At 46.4% G+C, this 12,774-nt stretch overlaps 1 protein-coding gene across 2 annotated transcripts in view; it reads right to left on the bottom strand.

The window, feature by feature from the left end:
* plxnb2b (plexin b2b) overlaps positions 1 to 12,774 on the bottom strand; it is a 181,960-nt gene that overhangs the window by 3,661 nt on the left and 165,525 nt on the right. For both annotated transcript variants that reach the window (XM_014124476.2, XM_014124475.2), the window contains 15 exons: positions 11,193 to 11,378; positions 10,719 to 10,852; positions 10,032 to 10,132; positions 7,671 to 7,900; positions 7,144 to 7,325; positions 6,426 to 6,492; positions 6,095 to 6,241; positions 5,145 to 5,301; positions 4,857 to 4,957; positions 4,436 to 4,520; positions 4,130 to 4,278; positions 3,020 to 3,180; positions 1,871 to 2,018; positions 404 to 468; positions 183 to 258 (listed from right to left, as the gene is read on the bottom strand). In XM_014124476.2, coding sequence (XP_013979951.2) covers positions 183 to 258; positions 404 to 468; positions 1,871 to 2,018; positions 3,020 to 3,180; positions 4,130 to 4,278; positions 4,436 to 4,520; positions 4,857 to 4,957; positions 5,145 to 5,301; positions 6,095 to 6,241; positions 6,426 to 6,492; positions 7,144 to 7,325; positions 7,671 to 7,900; positions 10,032 to 10,132; positions 10,719 to 10,852; positions 11,193 to 11,378 — 1,989 coding nt within the window. The remainder of the gene's footprint in view (positions 1 to 182; positions 259 to 403; positions 469 to 1,870; positions 2,019 to 3,019; positions 3,181 to 4,129; positions 4,279 to 4,435; positions 4,521 to 4,856; positions 4,958 to 5,144; positions 5,302 to 6,094; positions 6,242 to 6,425; positions 6,493 to 7,143; positions 7,326 to 7,670; positions 7,901 to 10,031; positions 10,133 to 10,718; positions 10,853 to 11,192; positions 11,379 to 12,774) is intronic.

Below are 12,774 nucleotides of genomic sequence, written 5' to 3'. Positions count from 1 at the left end.
CACAGCCTATATCTCCGTGGGTCCTGGTCAAACATAATGCACTATATAGGGAGTATGGTTCCATTTTGGGACGCAACCTATATCTCTGTGGGTCCTGGTCAAACATAATGCACTATATAGGGAATATGGTTCCATTTGGGACGCATCCATAGATAGAAGGCAGAGAGAAAGGTGTTTCTTACCCGAGACACCTCTGCCAGATGAGTGTTCATGTCCTGGTCGCTGACTGATACCATCTGTCTGATGCCCTTGTAGTAACTATACACAGACAGACAGAGATACGATCATAATCTCTATGCATTACATACTGACGAGCGTCAATGCAAGCCCGCAATATAACAGCACTGGTAGCAAGAATCTAAACAAATTGTTCAGGTCATTGGGAACTGCTGACGATACGTACTCATCAACCATCTTCTTGTAGGTGGAGATCTCCTTTGCATAGAGTAGTTTGTTACTTGGAGAGTCCTACGGGAGATAAAAAAAATATGATCGTTATAATATTGTTGTTTTATCTTTTACCTCACCAGAGGTAAACAACTTTTCAGAGATTTTGACCTCATCATCTCCCTCCTCTTTCTCCTCCTATTCATCTCCCTCCTCCCTCTTTCTCCTCCTCATATTCGCCTCCCCCTCCTCATCATCTCCCTCCTCCCTCTTTCTCCTCCTATTCCCCTCCTATTCCCCTCCTCCTCCTCATCTCCCTCCTCCCTCTTTCTCCTCCTATTCCCCTCCTCCTCCTCCTCCTCATTTCCCTCCTCCCTCTTTCTCCTCCTACTCCTCATTTCCCTCCTCCCTCTTTCTCCTCCTATTCCCCTCCTCCTCCTCCTCCTCCTCATCTCCCTCCTCCCTCTTTCTCCTCCTCATCTCCCTCCTCCCTCTTTCTCCTCCTATTCCCCTCCTCCTCCTCATCTCCCTCCTCCTACTCATCTCCCTCCTCCCTCTTTCTCCTCCTATTCCCCTCCTCCTCCTCCTCATCTCCCTCCTCCTACTCATCTCCTTCCTCCCTCTTTCTCCTCCTATTCCCCTCCTTTTCCTCCTCCCTCTTTCTCCTCCTATTCTCCTCCTACACATCTCCCTCCTCCTCCTACAATTCCCCTCCTCCTCCTACTCATCTCCCTCCTCCTCCTCCTCTCCCTCCTCCCTCTTTCTCCTCCTCCTCCTCCTCATCTCCCTCCTCCTCCTCATCTCCCTCCTCCCTCTTTCTCCTCCTATTCCCCTCCTCCTCCTCATCTCCCTCCTCCCTCTTTCTCCTCCTATTCCCCTCCTCCTCCTCATCTCCCTCCTCCTCCTCATCTCCCTTCTCCCTCTTTCTCCTCCTATTCCCCTCCACCTCCTCATCTCCCTCCTCCCTCTTTCTCCTCCTATTCCCCTCCTCCTCCTCATCTCCCTCCTCCTCCTCATCTCCCTTCTCCCTCTTTCTCCTCCTATTCCCCTCCTCCTCCTCATCTCCCTCCTCCCTCTTTCTCCTCCTATTCCCCTCCTCCTCCTCATCTCCCTTCTCCCTCTTTCTCCTCCTATTCCCCTCCACCTCCTCATCTCCCTCCTCCCTCTTTCTCCTCCTATTCCCCTCCTCCTCCTACTCATCTCCCTCTTTCTCCTCCTATTCCCCCCCTCCTCATCTCTCTCCTCCCTCTTTCTCCTCCTATTCCCCTCCTCCTCCTACTCATCTCCCTCCTTCTCCTCCTATTCCCCTCCTCCTCCTACTCATCTCCCTCCTTCTCCTCCTATTCCCCTCCTCCTCCTACTCATCTCCCTCCTTCTCCTCCTATTCCCCTCCTCCTCCTCCCCCTTTCTCCTCCTATTCCCCTCCTCCTCCTCCTCTTCCTAATCATCTCCCTCCTCCCCTCCTCCTCCCCCTTGGACTCACCCTGCTGAGTTTGTGCTCACTCTTGGTGCAGGCATCCATGAAGGTTTGAGCAATGACGGATAGCGACGCATCCACCACCTCCGTCACGTGGACGTCGAAGATGAAGTGAGGGTTCTTCAGGATGTTCACCCAGAACCTCAGAGGCAAACTGGTGGGGAGGGGGGTCAAGAATAACTACCAACTATCAAATAACTACCAACTATCGATCTACAACAGCCCTCAAAAACGATACCTTTTTTCATTCTTCCTCTCTAATCAGGGACTGATTTACACCTGGTCCCAGGTGGGTGCAATTCATTATCAGGTAGAACAGAAAACCAGCGGTCGTCTGGACCTCGTAGTGTATAAACACATCTTCACCATTCAGCGGAACCAAATTATAGTACAAGCCAATGATGAAAGTTAGTTATTTTCGTCCAACTTAAAGCGCATATGCATCAGGCATGCCAAACCAACTGCAACCCTTTCTCTTTCAAACACCCTGCATCTATAAAACATAAGTACACTTAAAGAATGCTTAAGTAAATAAGCGTGCTAATGAGCATTCCAAACACAGATCCATACAAATCCTCCAATACGAAGTTGGTCCTGAATATCAAACGAGGCCACAATAGACCAGGAGGACTGCTCCCTGATCACTTTAAAGGCTGCACCGACTGAGACAGACTAGCATAGGAATTCATATTGGCTCGCAACACCTCCCGTTACATTGAGAAAACAAAGGCAAAAAAAAAAAAAGAGATGTGATATAATGGTACAATTAAATTAGCTGGGGACGTAATTACCATGTTTGTTTGTCATTATGGCTGATACACACATTCATATTTAATCCAAGAGGCCCCGGTTGTTTTGATAAACAAAACAAGCACCCGCCAACTGAATATGGTGTAGCATAATTAAATCACTCATCTCCCATCCTCACATCGCCAAGTCAATCACTGACATCTATATGCAACACGCTGTATTGAATACTTGAGCTTTAACCAACTTGACAGTAATTTATGTACTTAAAATGCCACAGGAGCACTCAGATTGAGAATGCAGAAGAGATAGAAGTACTTTTACATTTGCATTCTGTATACTGATTACTTAGTCAGTGTGTTTCTTAGAGAGTCATCTCAGGAAGTGTGTGTGTGTGTGTGTGTGTACCTGTTGGTCTTCCAGATGTGGATGGTCTCCTCGTCCACGTTTTCATGTTTGAGCGCCTGCTCGTCCAGGAAGTCAAAGAAGTACTTGACGGCGGGCGGCACCACCGCCCCGGAACACAACACGCTGCGGAAGAAGTCATCCACAAACTGCTGCAGTGTTCCCTGGAAGGAGGCAGGACAACAGACACAGTGTGAGGCAGACCAACAGACACATTGCGAGGCAGACCAACAGACACAGTGCGAGGCAGGCCAACAGACACAGTGCGAGGCAGACCAACAGACACAGTGTGAGGCAGACCAACAGACACTGTGCGAGGCAGGCCAACAGACACAGTGCGAGGCAGACCAACAGACACAGTGCGAGGCAGACCAACAGACACAGTGCGAGGCAGGCCAACAGATACAGTGCGAGGCAGACCAACAGACACAGTGCGAGGCAGGCCAACAGACACAGTGTGAGGCAGGCCAACAGACACAGTGCGAGGCAGACCAACAGACAGTGCGAGGCAGACCAACAGACACAGTGCGAGGCAGACCAACAGACACTGTGCGAGGCAGACCAACAGACACTGTGCGAGGCAGACCAACAGACACAGTGCGAGGCAGACCAACAGACACAGTGCGAGGCAGACCAACAGACACAGTGCGAGGCAGACCAACAGACACTGTGCGAGGCAGACCAACAGACACTGTGCGAGGCAGACCAACAGACACTGTGCGAGGCAGGCCAGAGAGGTAGGGAGCTGCCAAGTACCTTAGTGCAGCCTGATACCTGCGACCCAGTCATTTACACACCGTCTATGAAGCAAGGCGGCGTCACTGACGCACACCTTCAAACCAGGTTTTGTTCCAAGACTGACCATCACTTATTATCACATAGCATCCTCAAAGAGCTTTTCTTAGAGAATGAATCTCAAAGATCCCTTTCTCGAATGAAATGTAACTGTACTGAAACAAGGCAGGCCCACCTTGACAAAGGTCAGTGGTGTGAGACAGATCTCCTTGGTGGCTTTGTTCATGGACTTCCTCATATATGGACTTCCTCATATAACCTTCTTGTGACTTTTGTACGTACAGTACACTGTAGTTATGCCTGGTAGCGTAGTTATACCTTGACAGAGAGCAATCGTGTGAGATATATCTCAGTGATGGCTTTGGTCATGGACTTGTCCTTCATGCTGCCCCTCTTAGACTTCATCTCATCCAGCTCATCAGGCCGAACCAGATGGAACACCTTGTCGTCGTCCAACAAAGAGTTTCCTAGCAGAGAGACAAATCATTTGACTTTCCAGTAACACATTACTTAATGCCAGCTGATATATTGCATTATCATGTGGTTATAATGCATTGAGAGACTTGTCATCAGCATGCATGACCCCTTATAATGTCTTATTGTCATTTCCTAGTGATCACTTACTCTCCTCTTGGTTATCCTGGTTCTGGTCGTAGTTCTGTTGAGTGTGAACAACCCGGGACAGGACTAGAGTAGCGTTGTCTCGCACCTGAAAAACACACACACACACACACACACACACACACACACACACACACACACACACACACACACACACACACACACACACACACACACACACACACACACACACACACACACGTTCAGCTACAACTCAACATACACCGTCACTCAGGTCAGCTGATTGCCATTGGGTTTCAGAACCTACTTCATATTCCATGCCATTGATCAGACAGTGCCACTGTCACATTATTTGGGGCATGTATTGGGCATTGTCTGTGGCATTATTTCATCACGTATCCAGTAAAGAGCTGAATTAGGACTTCTCTCTGACCCCTAGTGGATCAGTCTCTAGATGACTCACGTTGTAGTGGGCCAGCGTGTTGATGCGCCTCCACCTGCCCTCCTTCTGGGACGTCAGGTCCAGGTCTGACAGGATCTGCCCCGTGGAGCCAGGGCGCCACTCTGTGGCAGGGGCAAGAACAGCAGCTTAGAACCCCAGCCCATCATGACTCAAATCTATTGACATCCACCACCACTCCACTTACTAGGTGGTGCTAAATGTTACGGACTTGCTGGTGTTAATGTGTTCAAATGCGGTATCTTCACAACACATGGTTTGGAATACTGAGTGTGCGTGTTCTCTTCTCACCCAGAGTGACGCTGTCCACCTTGGGTCTCTGAGAGTAGGGCAGGTTCCTGTACACCGCCTCGATGATCTTCTCCTTCACCTGGGACACCGTGTCGCAGTTCAACACCTTGACGGGCGTCACGTCTGGCCCCTCCCCGTGCACCAGCACCTGCAGAGTCTGAGACGAGGAACAGAGCCAATAGCATGAGGTGAGCCTGCTGTGGCAACGTTACCGTGGCAACTACTGTAGGCAGGTGGTAGTCTTTGACAACTCACAGGTGCTGTCACCTCGTCCTGGCCTGCCTAACGAGCAGCTGCCAGCAAGGGACTCACTCCTGTCAGTCTGGCCAGGTAACCCAGCTCACAGCTCAGACTGAATCCAAACAAACTGACGACTCGACAGGGAGACTACAGATTATTCGACAGATTCTTTGTCATTGGGAAAAAAAAGTCTGTTGTAGAAGACTATGTAATTACTTTGTGTCATTCTTCTTCAACTCAACGAGTCACAGGATGCTAGCTACTGCAACAGGATCAGTGATTGTGTATAATTTGATAAATATCCTTGAAAAAGGAATTATCACAGGGTCTCTCTACTTAGGTAGACAGCTGGGATCTAATTATCTGCTATTAGCAACACACATTAGTTAAACACAGGTACTTCTGACTAAGGTAGCCTATATACAGTGAGTCAGAACATGAATTGCTACAGTGTAGGTAGGCACAGTATAACGTGACAAAAAGGTTCTTGAATTGCTACAGTGTAGGCAGGCACAATATAACGTGACAAAAAGGGTCTTGAATTGGTACAGTGTAGGCACGGTGTAAAAAAGATAAAAGGGTTCATGGATGCGACACATAATTGCGATCAGGGCAGTCAGTGAAAAGGCAGTCAGAACAGACTCGGAAGAACACAGTAGCAGCAGTAGCGGTTGCCGGGGTAACTGTGGTAACGGCGTGGCGTCACTCACCAGGACGCAGTACTCCACGTCGTCTCCCAGCAGGCCAGTGTCGTTCAGGGTGTACTTGGCCTTCTTCACTCTGGCGTCTACTGGACCTTTCTCGATCTGGTGCTTGATGGCTCGGAACAGTTTGTACAAGGGCTCCCCTGCAGAGTCCTGTTGACAACACGGGGTCAGAGTGCAGCCAGAACACTCGCTACATTGTTGCATCTGACACTTCACATAACATGGAATGACCACAAAAATGATGTTTTTCTTAACTCAGGAGGCTCCTTAACGCCCACACACATACTAATGACATATCAGCAACATATTGAATGAAAGAGTGTCATGTCATCACCTTGAGGAACTGGTAAAGACAGATGGACATCCAATTACACAGCATCCTCTCTACAACGGTCTCCGACCTGCAGGACAGGACAAAACACAGGGCTGAGTGACACATCTCAACACTTCTATTACGGTCTCCGACCTACAGGACTAAACACAGGGCTGAGTGACACATCTCACAATACTAATAAAAAAGCAACCTTTAGCATGAACTGCTGTAACCCCTCTCCATTCACCGGATCTATTGTCAGGCATTAGCACATCCAACGAACAGTCATGTGTATGTGGAGGATGTTAGAACAATGGACCAATCAGCATAATTAGCTCCTCCATTGGGGATAATTACACATGTTGTACTGCAGCACAGCCACTCAAACACTGCCGAGCACAGTTGACAGTTCACATGACACAACCCCAGGTTCTGTTACACTAGACAACCGAGCTCTGTTCAGGAACTCCTTTCTGCTGTGAACTGGAGATGGCCACTGTCTCCAACTCTGGTGTTGAAGGCTAAATGGACAAGCCACTGGCTGGTTAGGTGTGATGTTGGCTGCCATGGGAAACCAGAGCATACGCTACTAGAACTAAATCTACCGAAACTAAAGCTACAGCTTTCAAAACTAAAACTACCAAAACTTAAGCTACCAAAACTAAAGCGAACAGAACTTAAGCTACAATAGGTAGAGCTACCAGAACACGACCTAAAGCTAGAGAGTAATAACCCTGACCTGCGCAGCATGAGTTTGGGGTTCTTGCTGTCGACGTAGTTCCCCATGAGCTCCAGCAGCAGGGTCCTCATGATGTCAGTGTAGTACTCCAGCTTCCCGTGCAGAGCCACCGTCAGCAGGGAGGCGAAGTACACCTTGGCCCGGGCGTTGAAGTCTGGACGGCCCTCCAGAGTCTTGATGAACTACACACACAGTAAAGATTGACAGAAGACCCAGTTAACGACAATCCAGTTGACATAAACTGTTGGTAAATCTTCCAACTCAAACAATGGAAGGGAGATCTCAATAATCTGAAATAGCCATCTCTCCAGGTCTCCTTTCCTTCATCTGCTCTAATATGAACAGATTGGACTGGTGCAGGCATAACACATATACAGGCCTCCAATATATCCAACACAGCTTTCAACTTTCATCCGTTTTTTTTTAGATCAGCGCAGATTACGATCAGGGAAACAAGAAGAGAAAGCCTCTTTAGACTACTGAAATACAACCAGAGATATTATTTGTCTAGGCTCAATGTGCCTTACGTTGATGAGGAAAGTCTTGGAGTTGAGCAGGTTGGAGAACTGGTTGAGGGCCTGGGCCACGATGGCCTTCCGTGACTCAGGGATGTCCAGCTTGCCTGTGATCATCACATCATTTGCCCCGTCCTTGGAGGGCAGGAAGAAGACGCGGTCTGTGTAGGTCTTATAGTCCAGGAAGGGGATTCGCCCCTCGCTTAGGTCGTTGGTATGGTCCTCCATCTCTATCATCAGGTCTGACAGGGGAGAGACAAAGAAACATCTAAGAACTTTGCACATGTTCTCATCCTGAGACTTTAAAGCAACATACAGTAAACATATACTCCCTTATAAGAAAAACACGTCAAATTTGCAGTTTCACATGTGAAATTGCTTTTTTCACATGTTGAGCTTAAATTTCACAAGCAAAAACATATTTTCACGTGTATTACATTTAGAGTTCACATGTTAACACCAGCTTTTCACATGTGAGGAGAATAACATGTCTTCACCTCACATGTGAATTGCAGTTTCACATGTAAGAAAACTCAACGATGAAAATCTCACTTTCACATGTGGAATTGCAGATACACATGTGGGGTTGAAACAATGTTATTCTCCACATTTTCTGTTGTAGTGGGAACAGTAACATTAGTAATCTCAAAACATTTTACTTTAATGAAAATGTTTTTATATGTTTTTTATGTTTAGCTCACAGAATATAATTTAAAAGTATGCATTAAGGTGTCTAATATAATAAACGTGGCAAAAACAAATGTAGACATTAATTAAATGTATTTCTATAGCTTTAGAAATATTTGTAACAATGGATTGGGAGTGCCAAGATGGAGGCACGGTGGCTTCAAAAAGCACCCCTGTCAGTCATCTAGTGTACAGGGCATTTGTAAAGTATTCAGATCCCTTGACTTTTTCCACATATTGTTACATTACAGCCTTATTCTAAAATGGATTCAATAGTTTTTTCCCTCTCATCAATCTACACACAATACCCCATAATGACAAAGCAAAAACAGGTTTTAATAAAATGTTGCAAATGTATTAAAATAAAAAAACGGAAATATCACATTTACATAAGTATTCAGACCCTTCACTCAGTTCTTTGTTGAAGCACCTTTGGCAGTGATTACAGCCTCGAGTCTTCTTGGGTATGATGCTACAAGCTTGGCACATCTGTATTTTGGGGAGTTTTTCCCATTCTTCTCTGCAGATCCTCTCAAGCTCTGTTGGATGGGGAGTGTTGCTGCACAGCTATTTTCAGGTCTCTCCAGAGATGTTTGATCGGGTTCAAGTCCGGGCTCTGGCTGGGCCACTCAACGACATTCAGAGACTGGTCCCGAAGCCACACCTATGTCTTGGTTTTTGCTCTGACATGCACTGTCAACTGTGGGACCTTTATAGAGACAGGTGTGTGCCTTTCCAAATCATGTCCAATCAATTGAATTTACCACAGGTGAACTCCAATGAAGTTGTAGAAACATCTCAAGGATTATCAATGGTAACAGGATGCACCTGAGCTCAATTTAAAGTCTCATAGCAAAGGGTCTGAATATTTATGTAAATAAGGTTTTTCTGTTTAAAAAAATATATATTTTTGCAACAATTTAAAAAAAAAAAGGTTATGGGGTATTGCGTATAGATTGATGAGGGGAAACAATAATTTTAATCAATTTTAGAATAAGTCTGTAATGTAACAAAATGTGGAAAAAGGGAAGGGGTATGAATACTTTCCGAATGCGCTGTATAGATAAATCATGGATCAGAACCCAAAATAAAATCTTGTTTTACTCCAATGTTTGTAAACAAAGTAAATGTAAACAACCACTGTATAGCCTAAAAACATGGTTAAAACTAAATGTTGATATGCTGCAAGGTCAGACCTTGCATCAACAGCGTAGTCTATGGATTTGAGAGTGGTTGCATTTCTCCAGCCCCATCCCTCAGCTTTTTACTGAAACTGTGGCGGGGAGAACACTTTGCCAATGCTTCAATTAAGGATTGCCTCTTTAAACACCTTTAATAGGGTAATAGTGTTATGTGGTGCAATCCTCTACTGAGTTACTTTTGTGCCATTAATATCAAGCAAAACTTCCCAGTAAACATGAAATAAAGAAAGCGGAAAAACGGGAAAGCACCGTGACCTAAAGGAATACCTCCAGAAGCCATCAGAACAGACTCGGAGAAAGCAACCGAAGTGCTGAACCAACTTCTGGGACACAGTTGGATAAAGAAAAAGTATCAAGCAGATGAATGTGTCGATGAAGTACTTCATATGAAGTATAAGGAATGTATAATTAGGTAAAAGATAGTGTAATGAAGACCCTTGGTGGCCTTAGGCAGTTCTGCGTAACATCTGTTATAACGTAGTACCTGTGAACTCTTTCTTGCAGCGGTCTCGTACACTCTCCTCCAAATTCTCCAGCTGGTGTTTCACCTTCTCATACTCTCTCTCAGCCTGCTGGCTCTTCCTCCTACGCACACGCGCACGTGCGTGCACACACACACACACACACACACACACACACACACACACACACACACACACACACACACACACACACACACACACACACACACACACACACACACACACACACACACACACATTGCTATATTGTAATTACTTCGCCACCATGGGCCTATTTATTGCCTTACCCTTATCTTACCTCATTTGCACACTCTGTATATAGACCTTTTCTACTGTATTATTGACTGTATGTTTGTTTATTCCATGTGTAACTCTGTTGTTGTTTGTGTCGCACTGCTTTGCTTTATCTTGGCCAGGTCGCAGTTGTAAATGAGAACTTGTTCTCAACTGGCCTACCTAGTTACACACACACACACACACACACACACACACACACACACACACACACACAATGAGCAAAGACAAAAACCGGCAACAACATACTCTAACTCATGTAACACTGTACATTTCTGTCAAGTGTGCATCATTCAGCTGGCTTGGATCCGTGACACCAACTGAAGTTGTCGGCCACAGATGCATGAAGAAAGGCGGTATGGTGTACTGTCCGGTATGCTGGTTGTGTAGCTTACCTGTAGCAGTAGACAGAAATGAGGATGATGAGCAGCATGGGGACGATGACTGCAGGGATGATTAAGAGAGAGACCTCATTCTTCCTCTCGTAGTGCACAGAGCCCACCACCCACTCTCCATTCCCAAACTTAATCTGAAACACACAGGTTACAGCAGGGGAGTTATCATCAACACTGTAGATAGGAGAATGTCTTCAATAGAATATTGGCAACTTTTAACATTACGTTTCCCTGACACCAAATTACTCTGAATCTATTTTGGCAGGCAGAATTTAATTACCCATCTTTAGGAAACTGCAGATAAATTAAAAGATAGGTAAGACAGATCAATGTACCTGTGTTGTCCAGTGTGTATGTATATGTGTGTGTGTGTGTGTGTGTGTGTGTGTGTGTGTGTGTGTGTGTGTGTGTGTGTGTGTGTGTGTGTGTGTGTGTGTGTGTGCTGTGTGTGTGTGTGTGTGTGTGTATTCTCACAAGCAGGTCCAATGGGTCGGAGCTGGTGTCTCTGCGTCTGCGGTGGTGTTTGGAGAGGGCCCGGGGCTGGCTGGATGGGGGGTCCAGAAACAGCTTGTCATCTTGTAGGGTGTTGACAAAGTAGGGGATGTCCCCCACAAACGCCTGGGCCTCCTTGGCTGTCATGGCCTTGGAGAAGCCTCGGCCCTACCATGGAAACCGTAAAGAATGGAATTGTTGAATAGATCAAGATTATTAACTGCAACCAGGACTTTTTCCAGAACATGTAACCTGAACTGGAAAACATGTAGTTGTACCCTAGTTGTACCTTCCAGTGCGTTTTGTAACATTACAGCCTTCTAAAATGGATTCAATTGGGTATTTTTCCTCATCAATCTACACACAATACCCCATAATGGCAAGGCAAAAACACGTTTTTTAGAAATATCACATTTACATAAGTATTCAGACCCTTTACTCAGTACTTTGTTGAAGCACCATTGGCAGTGATTACTGCCTCGAGTCGTCTTGGGTATGACGTTACAAGCTTGGCACACCTGTATTTGGGGAGTTTCTCCCATTCTTCTTTGCAGATCCTCTCAAGCTTTGTCAGGTTGGATGGGGAGCGTCGCTGCACAGCTATTTTCAGGTCTCTCCAGAGATGTTCGATCGGGTTCAAGTCCGAGATCTGGCTGGGCCATTTAAGGACCTTCAGAGGCTTGTCCCGAAGCCACTCCTGCATTGTCCAGGCTGTGTGCTTAGGGTCGTTGTCCCGTTGGAAAGTGAACCTTCACCCTAGTCTGAGGTCCTGAGCGCTCTGGAGCAGGTTTTCATCAAGGATCGCTCTGTACCTGACTAGTCTCCCAGTCCCTGCCATGGAAAAGCATCCCCATAGCATGACGCTGCCACCATCACGCTTCACCGTAGGGATGGTGCCAGGTTTCCTTCAGACGTGACGCTTGGCATTCAGGCCAAAGAGTTCAATCTTGGTTTTATCAGACCAGAGAATCTTGTTTCTCATGGTCTGAGAGTCCTTTAGGTGCCTTTTGGCAAACTCCAAGCGGGCTGTCATGTGCCTTTGTGGCTTTTGTCTGGCCACTCTACCATAAAGGCCTGATTGGTGGAGTGCTGCAGAGATGGTTGTCCTTCTGGAAGGTTGTCCCATCTCCACAGAGCAACTCTGGAGCTCTGTCAGAGTAACCATTGGGTTCTTGGTCACCTCCCTGACCAAGGCCATTCTCCCTCGACTGTTTACTTTGGCCGGGTGGCCAGCTCTAGGAAAAGTCTTGGTGGTTACAAACTTTTTCCATTTAAGAATGATGGAGGCCACTGTGTTCTTAGGGACCTTCAATGCTGCAGACATTTTTTGGTACCCTTCCCCAGATCTGTGCCTTGACACAATCCTGTCTCAGAGTTCTACGGACAATTCTTTCAATCTCATGGCTTGGTTTTTGCTCTGACATGTACTACCAACTGTGAGACCTTATATAGACAGGTGTGTGCCTTTCCAAATCATGTCCAATCAATTGAATTTACCACAGGTGGACTCCAATCAAGTTGTAGAAACAGCTCAAGGATGATCAATGGAAACAGGATGTACCTG

The sequence above is a fragment of the Salmo salar genome, chromosome ssa10 (genome assembly GCF_905237065.1).
Source record: "Salmo salar chromosome ssa10, Ssal_v3.1, whole genome shotgun sequence".
Lineage (NCBI taxonomy): Eukaryota > Metazoa > Chordata > Actinopteri > Salmoniformes > Salmonidae > Salmo > Salmo salar.
The sequence above is the reverse complement of the archived record's forward strand: the minus strand, read 5'-3'. Positions and strand labels throughout refer to the sequence as shown.